The following is a 25,838-nucleotide window of genomic DNA, read 5'->3' on the forward strand; positions in this document are numbered from 1 at the left end:
TGAAAGGATGCTCAACATCACTAATCATTAGAGAAATGCAAATCAAAACTACAATGAGGTATCACCTCACACCGGTCAGAATGGCCATCATCAAAAAATCTACAAACAATTAATGCTGGAGAGGGTGTGGAGAAAAGGGAACCTTGTTGCACTGTTGGTGGGAATGTAAATTGATACAGCCACTATGGAGAACAGTATGGAGGTTCCTTAAAAAACTAAAAATAGAACTACCATATGACCCAGCAATCCCACTACTGGGCATATACTCTGAGAAAACCATAATTCAAAAAGAGTCATGTACCACAATGTTCATTGCAGCACTATTTACAATAGCCAGGACATGGAAGCAACCTAAGTTCCATCGACAGATGAATGGATAAAGAAGATGTGGCACATATATACAATGGAATATTACTCAGCCATAAAAAAGAACAAAATTGAGTTATTTGTAGTGAGGTGGATGGACCTAGAGTCTGTCATACAGAGTGAAGTAAGTCAGAAAGAGAAAAACAAATACTGTATGCTAACACATATATATGGAATCTAAAAAAAAAAAAAAAAAAGGTTCTGAAAAACCTAGGGGCAGGACAGGAATAAAGATGCAGACATAGAGAATGGACTTGAGGACACGGGGTAAGCTGGGACGAAGTGAGAGAGTGGCATGGACATATATACACTACCAAATGTAAAACAGATAGCTAGTGGGAAGCAGTAGCATAGCACAGGGAAATCAGGTCGGTGCTCTGTGACCATCTAGAGGGGTGGGATAGGGAGGATGGGAGGGAGACGCAAGAGGGAGGGGATATGGGGATAGTTGTATACGTATAGCTGATTCACTTTGTTATACAGCAGCAACTAACAACAATGTAAAGCAATAATACTCCAGTAAAGATGTTAAAAAAAAAAATAATCTAGGCCGTGAGTAGTGAGGTGGGTGCAGGGAGCACTGGGGTATCTGGAATCACTCTGAATTTCATTCTGAGCAAGTAACTGGACAAAGACCAGAAATATAAAGTTCAGAGGAGTAACAGGTAGGCCACATATATTGCATCTAAAAAAGAAAACAATTCAGTAACAATTCAATAACCTTTCAGCCCTAGTCTCTGCTTCTATCTGAAATATTTTTTCATGTACCTTTGCACTTGAACTAAGTTTCCTTTTACTGATTCCCAGCTTCAGGGTGACTTGCCCATTTGCTCTTACGCTGAGCTCACAGTGTTTAACTCCCCAAGACTAGAACAGTACCACTGCCATTAGGTGGCCTCTGCCTATACTTCTGGCCAGCCACCTGCAGTGGACTGTGTCCACTTAGGCTGTACTGCTCCAGGGCTGAAGCCAGGCTTTCTTAGGAATATGCATCCAACTGAAGTATGAAGTGCAAGAAATGGTCCATGCATTAGCAACAGGCAGATAAATATTTCTCCAAGAGAATGAAGACTTGATGACTGAATTAGCATCTGTTTAAAATTACCTACAAGGATTAGACTATTCTGGAAGAACAGTATCTCATTTCTTAATGTCTACTCTATTAATGCTACTAATAATGTTAAAGAAACCTTGGAAATAGTCACTCTTCCAACTAAACAGGGAGAGTAACATTATGCTGAGAAGGAAGAATTAATATATCTACCCAGTTTTTGAGTCAGCTTTTTATAGATGGAAAAAAAGCTAGGAAGTATTTGATAGGCCCAAGAAATCCCTGAGTCTTCTTTATCAAGCTGCACAAGAGTACATGCTATTGTTTCAAGAAACTTGTCTTACAGTAACACTAAATGAGGATTCCAGTAAGGAATCTATAATAGGCTATCTCCAAACATGTATTTTTTTTTGGCAGGGGGTGGGGGGGGGGGAGACATCAACTAGTAACAAATCTTTTGTAAGGATTTAACACGTTCAAATGCCTACAAAAAGGCATCACAAGGCACACTGAGTGAATTTACACACAACTGAAAACAGCTCTGACAGGTGGTGAGAACGATTTTGCTACAGAACAGAAGGAAAGCTACCTTTACTTCCCTAAGTTTAAGCTTTTAAAACAGCATTTGTTGCAGCAGGAACACCATTAAGGCCAGATAAATGGATTACACTACTCTAACTAAAAGAAGCTAGTTACAGGCAAGAAATCAGGCACTCTATTAGCAGAAAGAGAAAAAACTTGGAAGAAATTACCTGGCCAGGTAGTGAGATGAGCACTCTCTTAACACTGCTCTTAGGAGTGTAAATGAGAAACCCTTCTTGGCAGCAAGATTGCAATATTTATCAAGAATCTCAGATTTTTTTTTTTCATCTTAAAGAATCTTTTAAAAGTTCATATCCACTGGTTCCATTTTTAGGAGTGTAATCTAAGAAAATAAATATATGAAGATTTATGTACAAGGATGTTCAATATATTGGTTATATTTTCCCAAACAATGAAAATAACCCAAATATTCAACAGGGAATTATAAAAATAAATTGTTCCATCTACTTAGTGGAATGCTATGTAGTCAATTTTTTAAAAAATGTTTTCAATGGATATATAATGACATACTATGATCTTAACATTGTAAAAAAAATATGTAGCAGCAAAAAAGATCAAAAAGAAACATTCAACTGTAAATAGTTGTACTATCTGGCAATAGGATTTTGAATGATTTCATTTGCTTCTTTATTCTTTCCTATGTTTTCCAAAATTTCTGTAATGAGTACATATCTTTAGAATTAGAAAAAATGTTTTGTTCTTTTTTTTTTTTTTAAAGGAAAATAACCCTTGGCTATAATAGGCTTATATAACTATTATAAGTTCTCTATCTACACAAAGGAAAGAGTGTGTGGCCACTTACCTGCCCTGTGTCCCACACTGGGTTTCTGGTGGCTGAAATGCACATCTCAGGGACATCTGTATGTACACTAACTTATTTGTCATAAAATTTCACTGGATATGTGACTTCTGATACACAATATAGTCCAAGCAGAGTATCACAAAACACATCACTAAAGTATACTAAAATAAGGTTATTTACTTAAAAATGATACACTGGATGTAATCTATATATAGAACAAAGCAATTAATGGTAAACTTAATAATAAGGCACCTTTTAAACCAGATGCTATACAAAATACATTTAGTGTGTTACATATCAAAGATGAATCTATGTTTTTGGTGTTTTACAAATGCATAATAAAACTGCTTGTTTTTAACCTTCTTTCAGTGTCTATGTACATCTTTCCTAATTAAGCTATAATGATACTTTCATTTTATACAATATATACTACATTTTAGTTTTTAAATGGGCAAGGACAACAGTCACTAAAAGGGCTTAAATAATTCCATTGAAAGCATAGTACAGAGCACAAGCTAAAATTACAATATATTTAATCCTTTGCAAAAGCAGTATTCACATACCTTCCTCATAGGATGATTACACATAGCTTCATGTGATGCTGCCCTAGATTTAATCTGCTCTTTATGAACGTATCAGCTCTCTGCAGTTTTCACTGTGACTCTCATAACAGCACGGAGGCAAGAAGATGAACTGCTACACTGCTATTTTAACATCTGACCCAAGCAAATAATAAATATTACCACTTCTAAACAGTACAAGAGCTGCAACAATCTTTAAAAAAATCAATTCGTATTTCTGCTGTTGAAATTATTTTAGATATTTAAACATTTCAAAACGTGTATGAAAAGAAAAATAAATAATTTAATTTATAAAATCTTGCCTGGAATAAATTATTCAATATCAAATTTGATCTTGGGCCAACTTAGAGATGCATGATTCTTTAAATATTGTATTGCATTTTTGTTCTAAACAGAAGCAAAGCATCTGGGGAAAAAAAGGTACTGAATATTTTTTAGAGTGAACAAATAAAAAATCTGGCACATTCTAGGAAAACATAATTTTCAAAAACTATAGGTCACTTTCTAAGCTCAAAAACACTCCTGAAATTGGAAAGGCAACACAAAATGTTGATTGAAATATCTTTTGTGAAAACATTTCCAGAGAAACCAGATTCGAATTTTATGCTTCAGAAACTTGTCCAATAAGAAAGCACAGGGAAAGCTTAGAATAGACACACTGAAGCCAATTCCTAGCATGCATGCCTTTAATTCTAGAGATAATGATATTTACCAGTATAAAGAGGATTCATAAGGAGAATTTTCTTTGAGGGAGGATTAACTTCTGTTATATTCAGGTAGTTTTGGTTTTTTGTTTGTTTTGATATTTTAGTTAAAGGGATGACAGACAGAAGCTACACATTTTTAAGATGCTAAGTTGTAAGCAGGACCAAATTATGGCTTCCAGGGTTTTACAAATTATTATTTATGGTACTATGTAATACTTCCTCTTTTACTCTTTAAATATTTAAATATGAACTTAGAAATTTAAGAGTAAGAATAAAAGGAGAGAAAAAAATAGGTTTCATGCAACTTTTTTTCGACTTTAGGATTTCAAAAATGGAATCATTTGCTTTTTAAAGAACATGTAATATTAGAAAATATTTTTATTGAACAAGTTTCTTGATATCACTTTTAATAAATCAATTTAAAAAATCACTATAATGCTCTTGTACTTATATATTATCTGCAATTGTCTGCTTCCACATACTAACATTTCTTAGAGTTTGCCTTTCCTTACATTTTTTTCTTTATTATTAAGACGACAAATTATTTTCAAGATTTATAGTTTATCAAATAAAAAATAAATCAAGGTTAACCTTATACTAAGTAGATTAGAGCTCATAAGTATTCTTAAATCACTTGGAAATTTAGATAAAAATACCTGTACCTCTCAGTACAGAGATGGGGAAAACATTCTCAAACAGGAAGTTATTGGGTACTATGTATATCAATATATAAATTTACTTATCTTGATGAACACTTCAAGCTTTAGTTATGTTAGATGAAAATTATTAAACTTGGTCAAAACTGTTAAAGCAAGTCTCAAATTTGTGATTGATGTATAGACAAATATGTAAGCATTTCATCCTTAAATGTCAGTCACATTTTTGGCAATGGATGGATACATGCTCTGATTCCTCCCCTTTAAAGATTGTTTTAGCTATGTTGTGATATAATCACATTTATTTTATGCTATATTCAAGAAAACTGTCTCACTTTATGCACCCATGAGTTGTTTGTTCAGAATAAGACATTAATATTTAAAAGGCATTACAGAAGTATGGTAAGTTTAAGTAGATCAGAATTACTCCTTGGGGAAAGAAGGCATCCATAAAATATGTAGCATTTTATTGAATAACAGCTATATGGTATAGATATAGGCACTGACTAGATACTGAACTTTTTGCCTGACTCTTCACTGTCTTCACAAACTTACGGAACAGAAATCATAAAACCAAAAATCTCAAATGATTTAAATGTCTAAAACAGTTGTTGACAAATGTATATTAACTCTGAGACAGAAATTTCTAATTGGAGGATCCTTTCATAAAGGAGAATTGAGATGATGGCATCTTAATGAAAGTCTATACCTATGGTTAGTTCTTGATATTTAAACAAAGTCCTAGACTTGATATAGTACTTTGAATTAATTCTGAAAATTTACATGTAGTTCTACTTTACAACATTTTTTTTCTGATGATCTTTTAATTTTTTTTCCCTTAAGGATGGGATATGAGGTACACATGAGCTGGTTTCTATAGTATGAATGTATGTACATATATAAAATATGGTCGTAAAGGAGCAGGTGTTTTGCAAGTAAAGCATATTATACACAAAATATAAATAACTTCCCTTTTAAAAGTTACTGAGAATAAAGAATACAGAACATGGTTACAGGCACTTACATTGCTATCAAATGCAGTAATTAGTATTCACTTCAGTAAGAAGTGTTTTCTTTAGAAGGTTCATGGCATTGGAAGTTCCAACTTTGGATAGGATGCTTTTCATGACAAAAATAATAATTACAAAAAAAAAAAAAAAGCTTGTGGTGGGAGGAAAACAGTCCAAATTTACATACACTTTAAACTCCTTTTGGCCTTTATATCAACTTTAATGTTAAAAAATAAAGTTGGTGGAGAAGCTAGCTCACCTGCAAGGTAAATGGCTTTTATGTGATTGGCAAATCTTGGTCAGATAATGCATTTTTAAAGCACAAAACCAACAGCCACCAATATCTTCCTGTGCATTCATAAATTATTTTCTTCTAACTCAAATGGCAGCAGAGGAATTCTGGTATGCATGTATGTACACAGACACCACACACACACCATTATCAAGGCATGACAAACTATCATAAACTAAGCAGTATCCCAAACAGATCATGATCCATAGGCTGTTTACAAAGGTAGAATACAAATAGATTAAATTTTCTCAGGTAGAAGGTAAAAGTGTATATTTCTCCATCTCGGCTGAATTCATTTATCTTCTTAAGGCTTTCACAGAAAGCACCATTTTATGAACAGGTAATTCAGTACCCAGAGTTTGACTGGAGACATTAATCAGGATTGAAGTCTTGATGCAGTTCATAAAAACCCAATAAAAAAAAGGCATCAAAAACCACATTTATAATAAAGCTGTCCATATATAAAGAATGAAGTGTTTAGAAGAAGTTCCCAGCTTGTATTCTACAGAGTACTGAAAGGTTTAATATTAGCAGCCTGTGAAGGTGTAGTGAGGAAAGAGTCTGAGAACCAAGTTAACATCCTTATTCTATTCTAATTCCACCCGTTCCTTGGGTGAAAACAGTTCTTGCAGTCTAGAATTTCTCCTCATGATTATTTGTCTGTCAAATCTTTACATCTTGAGATTCAACCATCTTGGCAAGTGTCTTCTTGATTCTCAGAGCTGTAAGTCTGGAGGCTGGATTGTGAGCCCAGCATTCTGACATTAGCTTCAAAACTGCTCGTAGACACTGAAAAGTAAAGAGAATGTAGTGAGTAGGTAAATATCATTGGCAACACTCAGCAATCACTTCCTAAGGGGACTGAATTCCACTTACTTCATCACTGTTCCATCGATTAGACACAATTGGCCGCAAACGTTTGACACACACAACCTCACGCATATCTTCATATGATGGATCATTGGGTACCATGTTATAATATGGTAATTGGTACTCTTCTACAATTCCTGTAGTGAGTGAGAAAGTATAGTGGGCACAAAAACGGTGGCTGGACAAAATACATCAATCCATTCAGTACCTCCTACTGAACTATGGAACTGAAACAAATCCCTCCATAAAGTAGAAAAGATTACAGAGTGGATGATTCACTTTTAACAGTAAAGGTATGTTCTCTTTTTCTAATGTCTAATTATTTTCTCTACCCCTACCATAGCTGTCCATATTGGACATACCAATATCCCTTAAAATAAGCAAGGTGAACCACTCACCCTAAATTTTCAGTCTAATTATTTATGTACACAATTGTTTCTACTAATGAATGAGGTTTTAATTTTTTTAATTATTTTTTTTCTGCAGTAGAAAGACAACACATATGCAGAAAAGAGTTAATAAAGCAGACCTGAAACTGCTATTCTTAAAAGGCCTGCTTGCAAGACTGGCACTTGACTGGTGTCTGGGAACTTGCCTGGTAAACAGCTCCCTACACTCATATAAAACTAAAGGAAAAGGCGAGTCACTGTTCCTAGACTGTTTGTGCCAACAATATGGTTTATTCTGGACACCTGGCTTTCTTTCTAGGAGTTTGGAATTTTGATACATACTAGGCAGAGGATGCCCACGTGACCAGCATCCAAAAAAATCTTTGGGTACTAAATCTCTAATGAACTTCCCTGGATGACAATATTTTACACATTATCACAATTCATTGCTGGAGTAACTTAAGAAAATCCCGAGCGACTCCACTGGGAAAAGACTTTTGGAAGCTTGTACCTGATTTCCTCTAAACTTTCTGCCCCATGCACCTTTTCCCTTTGCTAATTTTATGTGTAGCCTTTCAGTGTAACAAATTTTAGCTGTGAAGACAACTATATGCTGAGTCCTGGGAGTCCTAATGAAATCACAGAACCGGGGAGTGGTCCTGGGGATCCCTGACACACACGACATCTAAATTATACATCTGGAGGTGTTATTTTTTGAATGATGAGTATACAAACATAACCAGAAACATGCTACCTAAACTCCTACCTCCTGTGATACAACGACGAGCCATTTCCCAAATAATCAGGCCAAAGCTATAGATGTCAGCCATTATGTAGGGCTGGAAATGGTTTTTATTCAGGCTTTCATCTAGCACTTCTGGAGCCATGTAGCGTTTGGTACCCACCCTAGTATTCAAAGGTACATCAACTTCATTTGTATCACTGAAACAGAAGACAGACAACGTCCAGGTTGAGGGCCAAGAACAAAATCGTTTCTCATCTATTTTTGTCGCATATTGTAAAAGTCAGGGTCTCTCTTTGTATATATATAACAAAATAAAATAAAGATTTATCTATCTATCTAATATGTCTATATTCCCTTATCAGAAATCCTTGGGGTCAGATGTATTTTGAAATTTAGCATCTTTCAGGTTTAAAAAAGTAATATACCCTTTAAATATATGCTATATATTATATAAATCTCCAGCAGGGTCTGCAGCAGTACTCAATCAAAATCATTAGTAAGTACACAGTGAAAAACTAAGTATGAATATTCATACTAAGCTGGATAAATAAAGACAGTAAATACCTCACATCAGTTCAAGTCAAGTTTTGTCACCAAACAAGTTTTGTGCCTCTCTAAGAAAGAGAACAATACTGAATATAAAAAAAGTGGTACATAATTATATCCCAGAACAAGTGAATGTGAAAATTAATTGAATCATTTGCTTTTATCATTCTCATGTGATCCTTTGTGATTTAGGATTACATTTTTTTTCTTTATGGGTCCAACCAACTTAGTTCTATTGTGAGTAATGTTTACATAATCATATTGAAATGATGTTTATTGTTTTTTTCAATTTTTGGAGTAAACTTTAGAGTTAGAAGACATGAATGATTTGTTTTTAGGTCCCCAGATCTATTAGGTTCTGAAAACTACTCTGAGGCAGAGATTAATATAACGTATTTTATATTTTCTTAAATTAGCATCTGATGAATATTTGAGCCAATAAGCACTCCACTGATAAAAACAACAGGATTAGAATACTGTAAAAATGATGGAAGAAGATTAAAATTTTTTAACGTTTGCTTTATTATGGACTAGTACTTCTATTTTATGGCCTGAAATGAGTTTTGAAATGTGAAATGGCTGTTGTATTCCAGAATTATAACATTAAAACAATTTAAATAGTTTTCTAAAAATCTGATATTCTCATTGTTTAAAAATGTTGACAACATCAAGTAGTGATGAAGAAATGGCGTACTTATATCTTGTTTATGGGAGTGTAAACTGATGCACGCTTTCTAATGGGGTTAACCTACAACATACTATTAATATAACTTAATATGTACATACTCTCTGTCTAGCCCCTTCTCTAGCAATCCATCATGAAGAAATACTTGTACAAGTATTTAAGGATATTATATATGGATAAAATACAATATTCATTAAAGCATTTTTAAAATAAGAGAGATAAACTGGAGGCAACTTTAATGCTCATCAGTTGGGTCACAGATGAAATAAATTATAGTACATCTATAAAATGGAAAACTTTCCTTAACACTGTTAAAAAGAACGAAGTAAATCTATATATACTGAAACGGAAGGATGTCTAAGACAATAAAAAGTAGGAAATCAAGAATTATGTAGAGTAGGATGTCATTTTTGTTAAAAACAGAAAACACAATGACAACAAAACACGAAGACAAAAACCCCCCAAAACCCAATTTATATAATTATATAAGCACAGATACATGTTTGGAAATCCACTGTCCTGAATACAAACACAAACAGGTAAATATCTTTAGGAGATTACAATAATTTCAAAACAGTAGGTAAAGAACCGCTCACCTGTTGAATTTAACAGCAAGGCCCAGGTCAGCAATACAGCAACTTCCATTTTTCTTGATGAGGATGTTTTTGCTCTTGAGGTCGCGATGAGCAATTGCAGGCTTTCCTTGAGTGCCATAAATTTCTGTGTGGAGATGGCACAGACCACAGGCAGCTGAGTAAGCCAGCTTAAGCAGGGCTCTGGTGTCTAGTGTAGCACATTTCAGGAAATCATAGAGGGATCCGTTTTCATGGTAATCGGTAATCAAATAGAGCTGAGTCCAGGAACCTGTACCTTTAATATCTGCTGCTATAAAACCTGTTCAATTAATGAATTTAAAAGGTTAGTTATCAGACGTGGCTAGGAAGAATAATGAATGCTGATTTAGGATATTGAGAATAACTTAGGTATAATCTACAGGTAATAAAAATTTAACTTGCCTGACAAAATCTCTTGAATATGTTACCAAAATTTTTATTTCTGTCATTTACATATAAAAGTCTATACTTTTGTAATTAATTTAAAGTAATCTTAATGATAATCATAAAAATGATAATAATATGACTAAGAAAAAGATCACATATATAATAACCTAGGGAAATGTTATTTATCTACATGATTCTGTAAGTATGAAGAACTATAAAGAAGGAATGTGGAAAAGGCTCTTCATTTCAAACTGAAAAGTGGACCCATTAAAATAATAAAGTTAGGGCTTCCCTGGTGGTGCAGTGGTTAAGTATCCACCTGCCAATGCAGGGGGCAGGGGTTTGATCCCTGGTCCGGGAAGATCCCACATGCCTCAGAGCATCTAAGCCCGTGCGCCATAACTACTGAGCCTGCGCTCTAGAGCCGGCGAGCCACAACTACTGAACCCCACGCACCACAAGTACTGAAGCCCGCGTGCCTAGAGCCCATGCTCTGCAACAAGAGAAGCCACTGCAATGAGAAGCCCGCACACTGCAATGAAGAGTAGCTCCCGCTCACCGCAACTAGAGAAAGCCCACGTGCAGCAACGAAGACCCAACACAGCCAAAAATAAATAAAATAAAAATAAAAATAAAAAAATAATAATAAAGTTAAATATGTTCAACTAAGAGTTCGCTTCTAACTAAGCCAACTCCCACTTGCCCATCAATGCCTTATCACATTTGCCTTTTCAGCCTGGCTCACTGACAAGCAAGTTCACAATACTGGCTTCCTTTCTTTCTCCTTTCTCTTCTCCTCCCTCTCTTCAGAAAAAGGTGAGTGCTGAGTTGAATAATGTTCCCCCGCCTCATTCATGTCTACCTGGTACCTATAAATGTGACCTTATTTGGAAACAAGGTCTTTGTAGATATAATCAAGTTCAGATGAGGTGATACTAGGTTAGAGTGGGCCCTAAATCAATGACTGGTATCCTTATAGGAAGAGGGAAATATGGATACAGACACACAGGAAGAAGGCCATGTGCCAACAAAGACAGAGATAGGAGTGTGGTCTCCCAAGCCAAGGAATGCCGAAGATAGCTGGCAATCACCAGAATCTGGAAGAGGCAAGGAAGGGTCCTCCCCTAAAGCCTTCAGAGAGCATGGCCCTGCCAACACCTTGATTTTAAACTTCTGGCCTCCATAACTCTGAGAGAATTAAGTTTCTATTGTTTTAAGCCACCTAGTTTGTGGTACTCTGTTACGGACAGTCCTAGGAAACTAATATAATTAGTATAGGAAACTATACTCTTAGTAACATGCTATGCACTCTCTAAATTAAAGGGCAAGGAAATAGTACCTGAATGGAAAGTCAGGGAAGGTAGATGAGTTTATGCACCCTACTGATCAGATCATACCTAGGTCATTTTGCTACTGTGTAAATGGGGGTGAGGAGAGAGACCTACTAAGCATAGAACATAATAAATGAAGCTACATCTTAGGAGGGAGGGGGGTGATTTAATTTGCAACAGGCAAAGGTACATATAGTTCAAGTTACCCTAGAAAATTGCTTAAATTACCTTTAAAAGACTTGTTTTTTTGTTACTATATGAGTAAGTCCAATAAACTATATTACTTCCACTTTGAAACTCACTGCTGTTTCTCCTCAGCTGGGTAGTAAATATAGACATACCTTGTTTAATTGAGCTTCACAGATACTGTGTTTTTAACAAATTGAAAGTCTGTGGCAACTCCTGCCACAAGTCTATAGGAGCCGTTTTTCAAACAGCATTTGCTCACTTCATGTGCTATGTTTTGGTAATTCTCACAAACCTTCAAACTTTTTCATTATTATTATATTTGTTATGGTGATCTGTGATCAGTGGTCTTTGATGTTACTACTGTAATTGTTTGGCATTTTTTAGCAGTAAAGTATTTTTAAATTAAGGTATGTACATTGTTTACTAGACATAATGCTACTGCACACTTAATAGACTACAGTACAGCATAAACATAACTTTTATATGCACTTGGAAACCAAAATATTTGTGGGACTTGCTTTATTGTGATATTTGCTTTATTGCAGTGGTCTGGAACCCAACCCCAAAATATCTCCGAGCCATGTCTGGAAAGTGGTTGGTTGCCATTCAGGACTGGGTTGTGTTTAAACTGTATATTCCACTAGATTTCCTTTAGCCAAATGCACACAACTGAACTCACATATGTTTTCAAAGCCCAAGTGCCAGGCTTCCACCGGCATCCCACTAACCTTGAAGAATATGGAACTGACTAAAATCAAACGTGTACTCACCGAGTATGTTTTCATGGCGCATTAGCACAGTTTGATAGATTTCCGTTTCTCGAAACCAGCTAGCTTCTTCAGTGGTAAAAAACACTTTGACTGCCACTTTCTCACCACGCCATTTACCCATCCACACTTCTCCATATCGGCCTTTACCAACTTGCCGAACCATCTGAATCTGTTTGGCAATAGTTCGCTGAACCTTCATAGAAAAAAGTAAAATGAGAAGAACATATTAAGATTGAGAAAGTGGTTTAATAGGGCATCCCATCAAAAAGGATGGTATATACAACCAACCAACTCCAAGATTAACATATATACAGTAGCCTCCATATCCGTTCCGCATCCTTGGATGTGGAAGGCCGACTGTAAGGGACCTGAGCATCTGTACCTTTTTGTATCTGCAAGGGGTCCTGGAACCAACCCCTGAGGTTGATCCTGAGGGAGGACTGTACTGTATTCAAAAGGAGATGAAACAATGTACAATATATTCTAAACTCACAAAATAACAGGTTAGTCAATATGGCAGATTGTTTGCAAAAATGGACTATATAATTCCCCTCCCAGTACACACACCCTTGGGTAGTCTCCTCCACAGACTCTGGGCTTGGCTACATGACTTGCTTTGGGCAAAAGAACAACAGCAATTGTAAAACAAGTGAAAAGTCTTTGTGCACTGGGGCTTGCCCTTTCCTGCCATTCTAGGGCACCCTGTGACCAAAATGAGCAAAACCGTACCAACTGTTGGCCATGTACATAAACTATACCATTTGGCTCTAGCTGAGCAAATTCAGAAAAAGAACTGCCCAGAAGACTCACAGAATCATGAAAAATAACAAATGTTTGTTGTTTCAAGCCACTAAGCTTTGGGGTGGTTTATCATGTAGCAAAATCTAAATAACAGTTAAAAATACTCAACTCAGTCTGTAAGACCTTACATGATCTGGTCCCTGCCTAACTCTCCTGCCTGATCATTGACTCTAATCCCCTACCCTCACCCCTCTTATTTACCTTGTTTCAATTTTTAGAATTCACTCAAGCTCATTCCTGTCTCAATCTTTTTGCATGTGCACTTCCCTTTACTTAAGAGTGTTGTTTCTCTCTTAAACACCTTCATAGCATATACATATTTCTCAGTTGCTGCACTTATCACAATTACAATTTTATTATTATTTATATACATATTTGTTTGAATTCCATCTCCCACTACTCACAGAATACAGGTATTTATTTAGGACAATACTTGAAGTACAATACAGCTTTCATTAATATCTGTTGGATGAAACAGGCAGGTAAATTGCTACCTTTCATTTTCAGAAGCATTAGCAGCCATTCTAAATTTAAAAAAACAACACTAAGGTCCCGGTTAGAAATGTAGCTAAAATGGGCTAGATTTTATGACCATCTAAACTGACTTACTTTATGTATCACTTATTACAAAATCCTTCTGTGATTTCGTTTTAGAAAGCCAGAATTATTGAGGTCTAATTTACATATACTAAAATGCACTCTTTTCGACAACTGTGTTTTGACAAATGTATACAGTTATGTAACCACCAACATCACAATTAAGATACAGAACATTTCTATAACCCAAAAAAGTTCCCTTTACTGCTTGAAAGTCAATCACCTCCCCACCTACCTTCAGTCCCTGGCATGACTGATCTCTTTTCTTTCCCTACAGTTTTGAACATGACATAAATGGAAACATACAATAGGTAGCCTCTGTATCTAGCTTCTTTAATTCAGCATAAAATACTTTGAAATTTACCTGTGTTGCTATTGCATGCATCAGTAGTTTGTTCCATTTTACTGACAAGCAGTATTCTACTCAATGAATGTACCACAATTTGTTTATCCATTTACCAACTGATGGACTTTTGGGTTGTTTACAATTTATTATGACTAAAGCTGCTTTGAACATTCACAGTCAGCCTTTGTATGGACATGTTTGCATATTCCTTCTGTAAACAATTAGCAGAAGGACTGCTTCATTGTATAAAAAGTATATGCTTAACATTTTAGTCAGCTATCAACCTGTTTCCCAAAGTAGCTGTATTTTGCATTTCAATCAGCAATGTATGAGATTTCCAGTTGGTTTTATTTATTTATTTATTTATGGCTGCGTTGGGTCTTTGTTGCTGCACGCGGGCTTTTCTCTAGTTGCGGAGAGCAGGGGCTACTCTTCGTTGCGGTGCGCGGGCTTCTCATTGCGGTGGCTTCTCTTGTTGCGGATCACGGGCTCTAGGCGTGCGGCCTTCAGTAGTTGTGGCACATGGGATCAGTAGTTGTGGCACACGGGATCAGTAGTTGTGGCTCGTGGGCTCTAGAGCGCAGGCTCAGTAGTTGCAGTGCACGGGCTTAGGTGCTTCGAGGCATGTGGGATCTTCCCAGACCAGGGCTCGAACCCGTGTCCTCTGCATCGGCAGGAGGACTCTTAACCACTGTGCCACCAGGGAAGCCCTGATTTACATTCTTTTCCACACTTAATATTCTCAGTTTTTGCCATACTAGTGCACGTGTAGTATCTCTATCTCACTGGGTTTAATCTGCATTTCCCTGATGATGCTGAGCATCTTTTCATGTGCTTATCTGCCATTCTTATATCTTCTCTGGGCAAGTGTCTGTTCAAATCGTTTGTCCATTTTTAAAAAATTGGGTTGTCTCATTACTGAGTTGTAAAAATTCTTCATATATTCTGCAACACAAATTCTTTATCAGAACTCCTTTGCCAGTCTGTGACTTGTTTTTTCACTTTCTTAACAGTGTCTTCTGAATAGGAGAAGTTTTAAATTTTAAGAAAGGCCAATTTATCATTTTTTAAAATGACTCTTGCCTTTTGTGTCCTAAGAAATCTTTACTCAAGGTCACAATAATTTTCTAAAACATTTTCTTTTAAAGGTTTTATACTTTAATTTTTACATTTAGGTCTATGATCCATTTCAAGGTAATTTTGTATATGGAGCGAGATAAGGGTCAAGATTCACCTTTTGTCAAATGGATGCCCAATTTTTCCTGCACCATTTGTTAAACGGACTCTTTTCCCCACTGAATTACTCTGGCATCCAAATCAATTGATCACACATGTGTGCGTCCATTGCTAGACTCTATTCTGTTCCACTGATGTACATACCTATCCTCATGCCAGGATCACATAGTATTGACTACTGTAGCTGTACAATAAGCCCAGAAATCAGGTAGTGAATCCTCTTTATTCTTCTTTTTCAATATTGTTTTGGCTCTTCTAGGTCCTCTGCATTTCCAAATAATTGTTAGAATAAGCTCATCAATTTCTACAAAAGTTTGCTCTGATTTTGATTTGGATTGAATTGAAACTATAAATCAATTTTAGGATAACTGAAATCTTAATACTGAGTCTTCTGATTCAAAAACAGGTTAAAAACCTTAATGCTTATTAAGGGTTTTGTTCATTTCTTTTGGCAATGTTTTCTTGATTTTAAGTGTACAGGTCTTATATCAGTTTTAAGTTTATTCCAAAATATTTCATGTTTTTGATGCTATTTTAAATGATAGTGCTTTTAAAATTTTAATTCCTAATTGTTTATTGCCATTGTACATAAATTCAATGATTTTTGTACAATGACCTTGATAAACTCACTTATTGGTTGTTGAGCTTTATGTTATCATCTTTGAGATTTTCTATGTAGACAATCATGTTTTCCGCACTGTCCTTTCCAATTCAATTACAGAATTACCTGATTCAATGAATTTTATAATTAGAGATCAATGTATTTACTTTAAACAAACCAACTAAACACAGAATTTAAAATCTATCTAGATATCTAGTATTTATTATAAGAGTCCCCTTGACCCCTAAGTCTGAATATTTCTATACATACATATAATTCTCTTAGAATTATTTACAACTCGCTTTAACATCATTTTTATGAATTGTGTTTCGGTAATATAGTATTATATTGAGGGAAGTATCCTCTCTATGAAGAAGATCTGTGGGAGTAACTTCCTTTTGATTTCAGAATCTGAAATACTTATACTTCTCCCAACCAATCAGTTTAACCTTACAGATGCAAGGTATTTTACACTTGATTCCTCAAGTTGGCTGTTAAAAACCTGTGAGCTAATGCTAACACTTACATAGCACTTCATGACCACATTTTCTCTCTTAACCTTGCTTGTGACTCTACCTTACTTGTCTATTCAATTTTTCTTATTTCATATTTCTTATTTTAACTAATTTCATCTTGCATTACTGTAGCCATCTTTCTCAATAAGGGAAAAAAGTGTGTCTAGTAAAGTCCCCTAATATGTAATTATTACGCTGTCTACCATCATATGACAACACATTCTGTATTAATAAACCATTCATGTTTATATGACATTTCAGCTTACCAATAAGGGTAGTCCAGATCCACTACCAGAACTTTGTGACTGGTCAATAAGGTCTTTTAATGATTCCCCAACTGGAATAAATGCTTCATCCTGTTCCAAGTCACGATTGTAACGGCGTCTGCTTGAGATGCTCTTGCAATAATGTCTTTTAAAAAAGCAGAAAATAATCTACATTAACATTCTAAAACTATAAAATTCTAAGGTAAGAAAAATCTTGAGGTTGTTGACACTATCATCCTTCCTTCATCACATGGGTTCATATCCAAATTAGTCTTATCATAGAAAAATATATCCTCTGTTAAAATAATGTCCAGAAATGGAGTTTATGAGGTAGAGAGCTATATACTGTCTTAAAATGGAAAGACGTCCATGGTACATTGGCAAGTGAAAAAAACAGATTAAAAAACAGCATGTAAAGTATGATCCTAGCTATAAACATTTTAAAATCATATGTATCTATACTTGTCTAAAAGGATCAGAAATATATCAAGTTGTATATAATAGTTATTGCTGGGAAGGTAGGAATATTTACTTTCTACTTTACATATGTATTTTCATCTGAATTTATAAGCATGTAGTCTTGTATCAAAATGAACAATAAATATACTTCCATTTTAAAAAAGGGAAAAAGAGTTTATGGAAAAGAAATCAAACAAGTTCTCTTAATTCATTCTAATATTTTCAAAGGCTTTTTTTAAAATTTCAAATTATGAAATGTTTCAAACATGTAGGAAGGTAGAGATTAATTTATTTGGCACCCATGTGTAAACCATTTAAATTTAATAAATATTGCCATTATGCTATGTTTATTTTAGGTATATTTTAAATAAATAAACATTAAAATATTTGCAGCTGCAGCCATTTCCCTCATAATTCCATTTCCCTCATTTACTCCTAAGAGACAAACACTACCCTGAAGGTGGTTATATCCTTCCTATCTATGTATTTATACCTTTACCATAAAAGTATATACTCATAAACAACATCGTTCCTCTGGACACAAATGACATATGTTGTATTAATATTTTACATCATGCTTTTAAAAACTCCTTATGTATATTACATATTTACCCATGTTGATATATGTTAAAAAAACAATAGCTCATTTTTATTGATGTTGAGTGTGTGTCAGGCACTGTTCTATGACTTACTTCATCTTTATTAAACTCCTAAGAGGTAAGTACTATTTTTTCCATTTTACAAAAGAGGAAACCATGGCCCAGAGGCTCATCATTTGTCCCAAGTCAGACAGCTGGCTAATTATTCTCCAATACTGAGGCAAGACCCTTCTGAGTATTATAACCAAAACCCCATGAATTATGAGGTTTTCAAGTCACATAGCTGGTGGGAACAGATACTATCCCCAGCCTTGTGTGAGCACTGAATACTGTTTCCTTCAATCTTTTCAGCCGTTCTTTCCCAGCCTTAGGTGGTTTCCTCACTTGAACACACTGATCAAGATTCAGCTGAATATTCTATGGGAATGTTCTGAAGATGTCTGGAGTTCTTTCTCTGTGAAACTCTCCTTTCCAGTACTCTGTACCTATGAACTATAGCTGCTGCTCTCTCCCCAGACTCTCAGCTGTATCTCCTCGATTTGGTGTCTGCTGGGCTACACCTGAGTTCTTCCTGTGTCCCGCAGCCAGAAACTCTCTTCAGGGAGTAAGCTGGGCAATCACAAGACTCACCTCATTTGTTTCCTGTTTCTCAGGGATCAGTGCCCTTCACTGGCTGATTGGCAGCTATTAGTATGCGACTGAGGCTTACTGATTACAGGTTTCACTGTAAGACAATCTGCTTGGGCCATTTCACTGGACTTACTAGAGACAGAATACTCAGGTCTTTTTTCTTGGGCTAGATGGATTTTCCCCAAGAACAATCTTCTTATATGTTATCTAGAGGGAACATGCTTGGTTAGCAGGGTTCTGGAGGGTAGGGGGGCCCACAAATTAGTATGTAAATATTCACTTTACCTCCTTATTTTTATTATAATACCTCACCCTCAATAATGGGATACCATAGCTGAGAACATTTTTGTTCTTTTCAGAGACTACACTTCTAGCCTTCTGTTAGAGAGACGGTGGAAAGTCACATCATTATTCAGAATAAGAGTAAGGATCTCAACATCTGTGGTACTTGGCATCCAAAATGGCCCACAAAACTTCTCAACTCCTGGTATGCCTGTCCTTGTTTACTTCCCTTCCACAAAGCAGGGCTGATCTCTGTGACCAGCAGAATACGGCAGAAGTGATGGTGTCACTTCTGAGTCTAGATCATGAACAGCACTGCAGTTGCCACCTTGGTCTCCTGGATCACTCACTCTGTGGGGTGCGGGGGGAGCCAGTCTTCATGCTGTGAGGAAGCTCATGCAGGCAGCTCAGTAGAGAGGCTCACATCAGAGCAACTAAGGTCTCCTGCCAACTTGTGAGCCTCGGAAGTGAGCTATCTTGGAAGGGGATCTACCAGCTCCACTCAAGCCTCCAGGTGAGCGCAGCCTCTGCTGACAACTGAGCCACCCAGTCAAGTCACTCCTGAAGTCCTGACCCACAGAAACAGTGAGAGATAATAACTGCTGTTTCAAGCCACTAAGTTTGGGAGTGATTTCTTAGTGCAGTATTGCACAACTAATACAGCATCTGACTTTCTAAAAACAGACTTTCAAGCAATCCTCTTGGTTTTACTGCCCCCCTCAACTTCACTACCATAGATAACTGCTACTGCCAATTCTTGAGCTTCTTGGGGAATTTTATAGTATAAACTGGTTGCTGTTTGTCTTTCTCATTTTCTAGCCTGGGATTCAGATTTCTTAGGTCTACAAAGTCACTACTCATCCATAAGCTTCACAGTTCCACAGCTTTTTGCTGTTATCTTGTCTCCTTGTCCTAGCCGGACAAAAAAGTTAAAAACTCTTTATTGCTGTTTTAGTGGGGGGCAACAAAAGTAAGTATGCTCAATCTACTTCTTTATCTAAAAAGCCTATTATCAAACATTTGAATCTTTAACAGTATAATGGGTAAAAAATAATATCTCAGTATGATTCTAATTTATATTTTTCATATTGTGAGTATTCTTGAGTCATCTTTTTATTTTTCTTTTAAGAGCCATATGGGGCTTCCCTGGTGGCGCAGTGGTTAAGAATCTGCCTGCCAATGCAGAGGACACGGGTTCGAGCCCTGGTCTGGGAAGATCCCACATGCCGCGGAGCAACTAAGCCCGTGAACCACAACTACTGAGCCTGCGCGTGTACAGCCTGTGCTCCACAGCAAGAGAAGCCACGACAATGAGAAGCCTGCACACCGCGATGAAGAGTAGCCCCCGCTCGCCGCAACTAGAGGAAGCCTGTGCACAGAAACGAAGACCCAACACAGCCAAAAATAAATAAATAAATTTATATATTAAAAAAAAGAGCCATATGTATTTCTCTTTAGGTAAAACATATGCTCATTTTTGGGGGCCTAATTTCCCACTGAATTGATTTTTTTCTTTTTGATTTATAGAAGCTCTTTATATTTGAGAAATCAGCTCTTTGTAATATAAGCTGCGGATATTTTTCACTGTTGGTCTGTTTTCTGACCATTTATGGTGGTTTCTACCACATAGTAAAGTTTTATTTTTATGTAGTTGACACCATCAATCTTTTCTTTTTTTATAGTAATCTTTTATTTATTTATTTATTTTTATATTTATTTTTGGCTGTGTTGGGTCTTCGTTTCTGTGCGAGGGCTTTCTCTAGTTGCGGCAAGCGGGGGCCACTCTTCATCGCGGTGCGCAGGCCTCTTCACTATCGCGGCCTCTCTTGTTGCGGAGCACAGGCTCCAGATGCGCAGGCTCAGCAGTTGTGGCTCACGGGCCTAGTTGCTCCGTGGCATGTGGGATCTTCCCAGACCAGGGCTCGAACCCATGTCCCCTGCATTAGCAGGCAGATTCTCAATCACTGCGCCACCAGGGAAGCCCCCAATCTTTTCTTTTTTAAGGTTTTTATGTTTTTGGTTTTTTTTGCTTGTAAGTTTTGTGTCAGACTCAGATTATTTTAAAAAATTCTTCCAAGGTTTGTTCTAGTATTGTAATCAATTCAGTTTATGTATATATATGTATATATATATATATATATATAGAGAGAGAGAGAGAGAGAGAGAGAGAGAGGGGGAGAGAGAGAGAGGGGGGGGGGGGGAGAGAGAGAGAGCGGGAGAGAGAGAAAGGGAGAGCGAGCACCCCAATCTGGCTAAAATTTATTTCAGTGTACGGAATTGATTCAACTTCATTTTCTTCCATATAGCTATCCACTCCCAAATCCATTTATTGAATAAGCCAACTTTTCCTCAGTGATCTGAAATGTTACCTTTATCATATACTAACTTTCTTTATATACTTGGGTCTACTTATGGGTCTAGTAACCAATTTCACTGATATCTGTTTATTCATATGCCAGTAAGATAATATTTTATTATTGACGTTTATGCCTTCCTGTTATTGCTCTTCTGGCAACTGTCTTCTGAAATCATGACTAAATGCAAACAATTCTGAACTACCAAATAACTAAAGAATGATGATACATACAGCTGATTTCTTGGGACAGGTTTTTAAATTTAGATATAAGAAAGTTCAATATTCTATAAATAAGAAAATCTTAAGTACTCATGAACATAACAAGAAGTATAATGTTGTGTCCAATTAATTGATTAGTAGTAAGGTCCTCTGTTCCCTTAAGAAAACTATAATATAGTTAATTAAAGGAGATAACCAGAAAATACAGGTTAATGGTTCCTGAAATACAGTGTCAATGGTTTCTGCCTACTGGCTTTAAGAACAACTATTTATATCTAATATTCAACAAAATATTTTGCACCAAAATAATTATCTTACTTGTAACAAAAGCAGCTGGAGAAGATGATCATAGCAATTATGCAGACAGCCATAGAAATGAGCAAAGCCAGCCATCGAATGCTGCCATCGAAAAATGGACCTGATAATGGAAGTAAACAATGAAAAAGACATATTATCTTTTGATCACATCTTCAAAGGAAAAAATAACTTGTAGTGTTGAACTCTAGAAAGCTTGCTTATTGTTAAAACTAGAGAAAATATTTTACTGAGAATCATGATTGCACTTTTCTCTGCTAACCTACCTATAACAACAGGGGGCAGTGTAGGTTGTAAATACTGGTTACATAAGTTGGTCCGACAACATTCTATTGTCCGGCGTAGCTGGGCTTTTGGTGAATCCTAAAGGAAGAAAATTAGAAATAATTTGATACACGAAACTGATAATTAATTTTAAAAATATTCATAAAATACAGTTTCTAATTCAGTGAGTGAAAAGGACCTGCTAAGTTTATGTGAAAGAGATTACTGAAAAATTTAAATCTGTGGTGAAATAGTGTTGAGACTCTAAAATGTTTTTTCTTAAGGAGAATGTATGTATGTGGATGGTGTGTTAGAACACTAGACTATAACTTAATTACAGATAAACAAAAGTTTATATATATTTTTCACCCAAAATTTGGCACATCTTAGGATATGACTATTCATTTGTTTTTAGTAAAAAAGTATTTAAAATCATGAGATCTTTTCCTAAAAAACATGGGTAATACATTTTATTACAGTGATAAACTAGCAGGGTAAATATGATCTCATAGTAGTATTGAGACTTAGTTGGATGAGACTTAAGATCTGACTGAAAAGTGGAGCGTGTCCTAGGCCAAAGAAATGACAGGTTAGAAAAGGTAGTCAAGTAGGCAGAAGATACAGTTGATTCTGTCTATAACAACTATGTTGAAACTAATGAACCTGATATGGAAGCAAGTTGAAGTGTGCGTGGTGAGGATAAGGGCAAAATATAGAAACAATATTTCTGAGAGTTTTGGGGAGACCACCAACCAGATATGTGTCCGTAATAAATCAGAAAATGAGCATAGGGAAAGACTGTAGTCATGGGAACAGATACCAAAAATTATATGTGAAGTTTTATTTGATTAAAAGTACAGTATTTGAGAAGTTCTTAACTTGAATGCTGACATTTCAGCACTACCTGGAAGAAGTGCCATTCTAGACCAAATCAGTAACAGAAAGGAATTGTCTGTCATCATAGAAATAGCAAGGATATAAGCAGAAATCAACCTTCTTATTCTTAAATATCAGATGGGCAGAAAGGAGAAACCCCGGTATAATCAGGTATTCCTTTAAAAATGTGAAAATGAGATTCCATAGGGGAATCTATATGGGATTCTATAAGGGACTTGAGATTATATAACAGAAGATAAGATGGGTCAAGAGTACTTGAAAACCTCCAAAAGCACAAGTTTTACATTTTAACTGAATTTTTAACTTTCTAACAATTTTTTTTTTTACTTTTAAATGACCACAAAAAGAGAAAAGAGAGACATGTCAGAAGTTACACAGGTGACTCTGAAAAAAATATCCCAGATCTAGAGAAAACTTACATGAAGGATGGAATGAAGAGTATACAACTAAAGATGAATAAAGAAGCGTGAAGCATCCAAGAATAGTCCCAATATGGCTAAAGTTCAAAATGAGCTCAGCCTTGCAGGACAGAAAATGTAAAGAAAAATCAGGAAAGGGTTTTTGGCAGTGCTAGAATAAAGACCACCAAGCAATGGATGTAGTATTGCTGACAAAATACTAGGTAATGGAGGACAAGGAAAATGAACACTTCCTTAACTCTCGTTTTGTTTCAGTCTTCTCTATCAAGGATGATTACAGGAATGAAGAAGGCACACCAAATACTAGTAAGTGGGATTGGTATCCCAGAAGTATGCAGAGACCCTACAATGTTTCTGTGTTCTGTCTGAATTCCCATCTTCTCAGCTAGGTGAATTACATCACAGGAGGTTGAGAGCACTTGGGAGAAGGCTGAAAGCGGTATGATTTAAAGATTTTAGAAACGAGGAGTGCTGTAAACTAGATAGCTAAATGTTATATTACTTTTAAAAGGGAAGGAAAGACTTTGCCAACAACAGATTGGGGGCAGCATAGTATTATGGAAACAACAAGGATTTGGGAATCAAATAGCTTTAATCATAGCTTTGCCATTTATTAACTTTGTGACCCTGAGCAATGAACTTACTTCTCTCTGGGCTTTAGTTTCCTCTGCTATAAGACGGAGGATAAAAAATACCTGCCTTATAGGGTAACTGGGAGAAAATGAGGTAAAATATACCAAGCACTTAGCATATTAAATGCAAATAGTAAATGTTCAATAAATTAATTCTTCTTCCTCTAGTGAATGTGACACAGATCCCAGCTGACATTCTAGAATAAGCCACAAATGCTTGTAATCTCCTGGAAGACTCAATGTGGCTTCACTGAGAACAAGCAACATGAAACTCACATCTTTCTTATGTAGGTTAACTATATATCTGGGTAGGCAAAAATTACGTGTGTCTAGATTATGAAGTTGGGTGACACAACCTTTCTGGTTCCTGCACTCCCCACTCCCATGCTCCACCCAAGTTCATTTGTATCTCTGGATTTTGGTGGGCAATAAAAATCCTTGTGGGCAAAAAACTCACTTGGCATTCATAAAATAGGAGATTCTAACTTATTTAGTGAGCTTGAATGGGGGGTTGCAGGTGAGGGGGAGTGGTACACGATAAAGGAACTGAAACCAAATTACAAGAAATGGCAGTGCGGTTTCTAAGAAATAATTCATCCTACTGGAAGAAACAGAATAAGCCAGATTTACCTACAGAGACTGGATTGTGTGAGGGAAAATCAAGGCCTGGGTGAAGCATGGTGATTATCACTTGAACTTGTTTTGATTCAAACCTGACAGTATATGAAAGCACTGGGAGGAAAAAGCTTAGGTAAAAGTAGCAGAGCCGTTCTGCTCAGGTTAGGTGCCAGGTAAATTAAGAATGAGATATAGCAAGATACACAGAAAGTGAGATAAGTGGTGATCATCATGTTTTGTCTGTGTAACCCCTAAATGAATTCTGAAAAACAATGTATCCCCTCATATATTTTTAGACTGACACCTAAAATTTTTCATCATAAATAGCTGCAAAGAATGTATTGATAATTCCTTGCATATTGCACATGATATTTTAAAATAAAATTAAAATAGCTCTTAAATCTATTCAGTAGAATCTAAATAATACAGCAATTCAATACCCATTATCATTATTTTAAAAAATAAATGGTCAAAATGCTTCTTTAACAATTGAAAATTTTATAGTGTTCCTTTTGCTCCTTGAGCTCCTATTCCGTTGCCACATTTTCCACAATAATTATGTCCTAATGTTCACCGAGAGGGGGAAGGGTAAGCCGGGCCGAAGTGAGAGAGTGGCATGGACATATATACACTACCAAATGTAAAATAGATAGCTAGTGGGAAGCAGCCACATAGCACAGGGAGATCAGCTCCGTGCTTTGTGACCACCTAGAGGGGTGGGATAGGGAGGGTGGGAGGGAGACGCAAGAGGGAGGAGATACGGGGATATATGTATATGTATAGCTGATTCACTTTGTTATAAAGCAGAAACTAACACAATATTGTAAAGCAATTATACTCCAATAAAGATGTTAAAAAAAAATTGTCCTAATGTAATATATATTTTGATAAATAATTCTCCACATGAAAAATAAACATATATAATCTATTTTATTTCCTGTGATAGTATGTCTTTAAGTCTTAAAAAATTATTTTGGTTTGATTTATCATCACAATTATTATTAGTATAAAATTAATCAAAACTATATATATTATAATCTTTATTAAAATACTAATATAAAAAGAAAATTTTATTGGAGAGGTATGAGATGAATGATACTTTTAAAAAAACTACTTCATAAGTTCATGGATAATTACTTATTGCTAGAATGAGAAAGTTCGGCATTAACTTTAATCCTATTTTTATCTTTTC

General features: G+C 35.8%; 1 protein-coding gene across 2 annotated transcripts in view; it reads right to left on the minus strand.

Annotated features, from left to right (window-relative positions):
- Positions 1 to 2,981: 2,981 nt before the first annotated feature.
- The window catches only part of BMPR1A (bone morphogenetic protein receptor type 1A), a 140,305-nt gene continuing 117,448 nt past the window's right edge, over positions 2,982 to 25,838 (minus strand). For both annotated transcript variants that reach the window (XM_059900998.1, XM_059900999.1), the window contains 8 exons: positions 22,083 to 22,179; positions 21,820 to 21,919; positions 16,957 to 17,101; positions 12,595 to 12,787; positions 9,900 to 10,197; positions 8,094 to 8,269; positions 6,945 to 7,075; positions 2,982 to 6,857 (listed from right to left, as the gene is read on the minus strand). In XM_059900998.1, coding sequence (XP_059756981.1) covers positions 6,732 to 6,857; positions 6,945 to 7,075; positions 8,094 to 8,269; positions 9,900 to 10,197; positions 12,595 to 12,787; positions 16,957 to 17,101; positions 21,820 to 21,919; positions 22,083 to 22,179 — 1,266 coding nt within the window. In that variant the 3' untranslated portion in view covers positions 2,982 to 6,731. The remainder of the gene's footprint in view (positions 6,858 to 6,944; positions 7,076 to 8,093; positions 8,270 to 9,899; positions 10,198 to 12,594; positions 12,788 to 16,956; positions 17,102 to 21,819; positions 21,920 to 22,082; positions 22,180 to 25,838) is intronic.

The sequence above is a fragment of the Balaenoptera ricei genome, chromosome 16 (assembly GCF_028023285.1).
Source record: "Balaenoptera ricei isolate mBalRic1 chromosome 16, mBalRic1.hap2, whole genome shotgun sequence".
Lineage (NCBI taxonomy): Eukaryota > Metazoa > Chordata > Mammalia > Artiodactyla > Balaenopteridae > Balaenoptera > Balaenoptera ricei.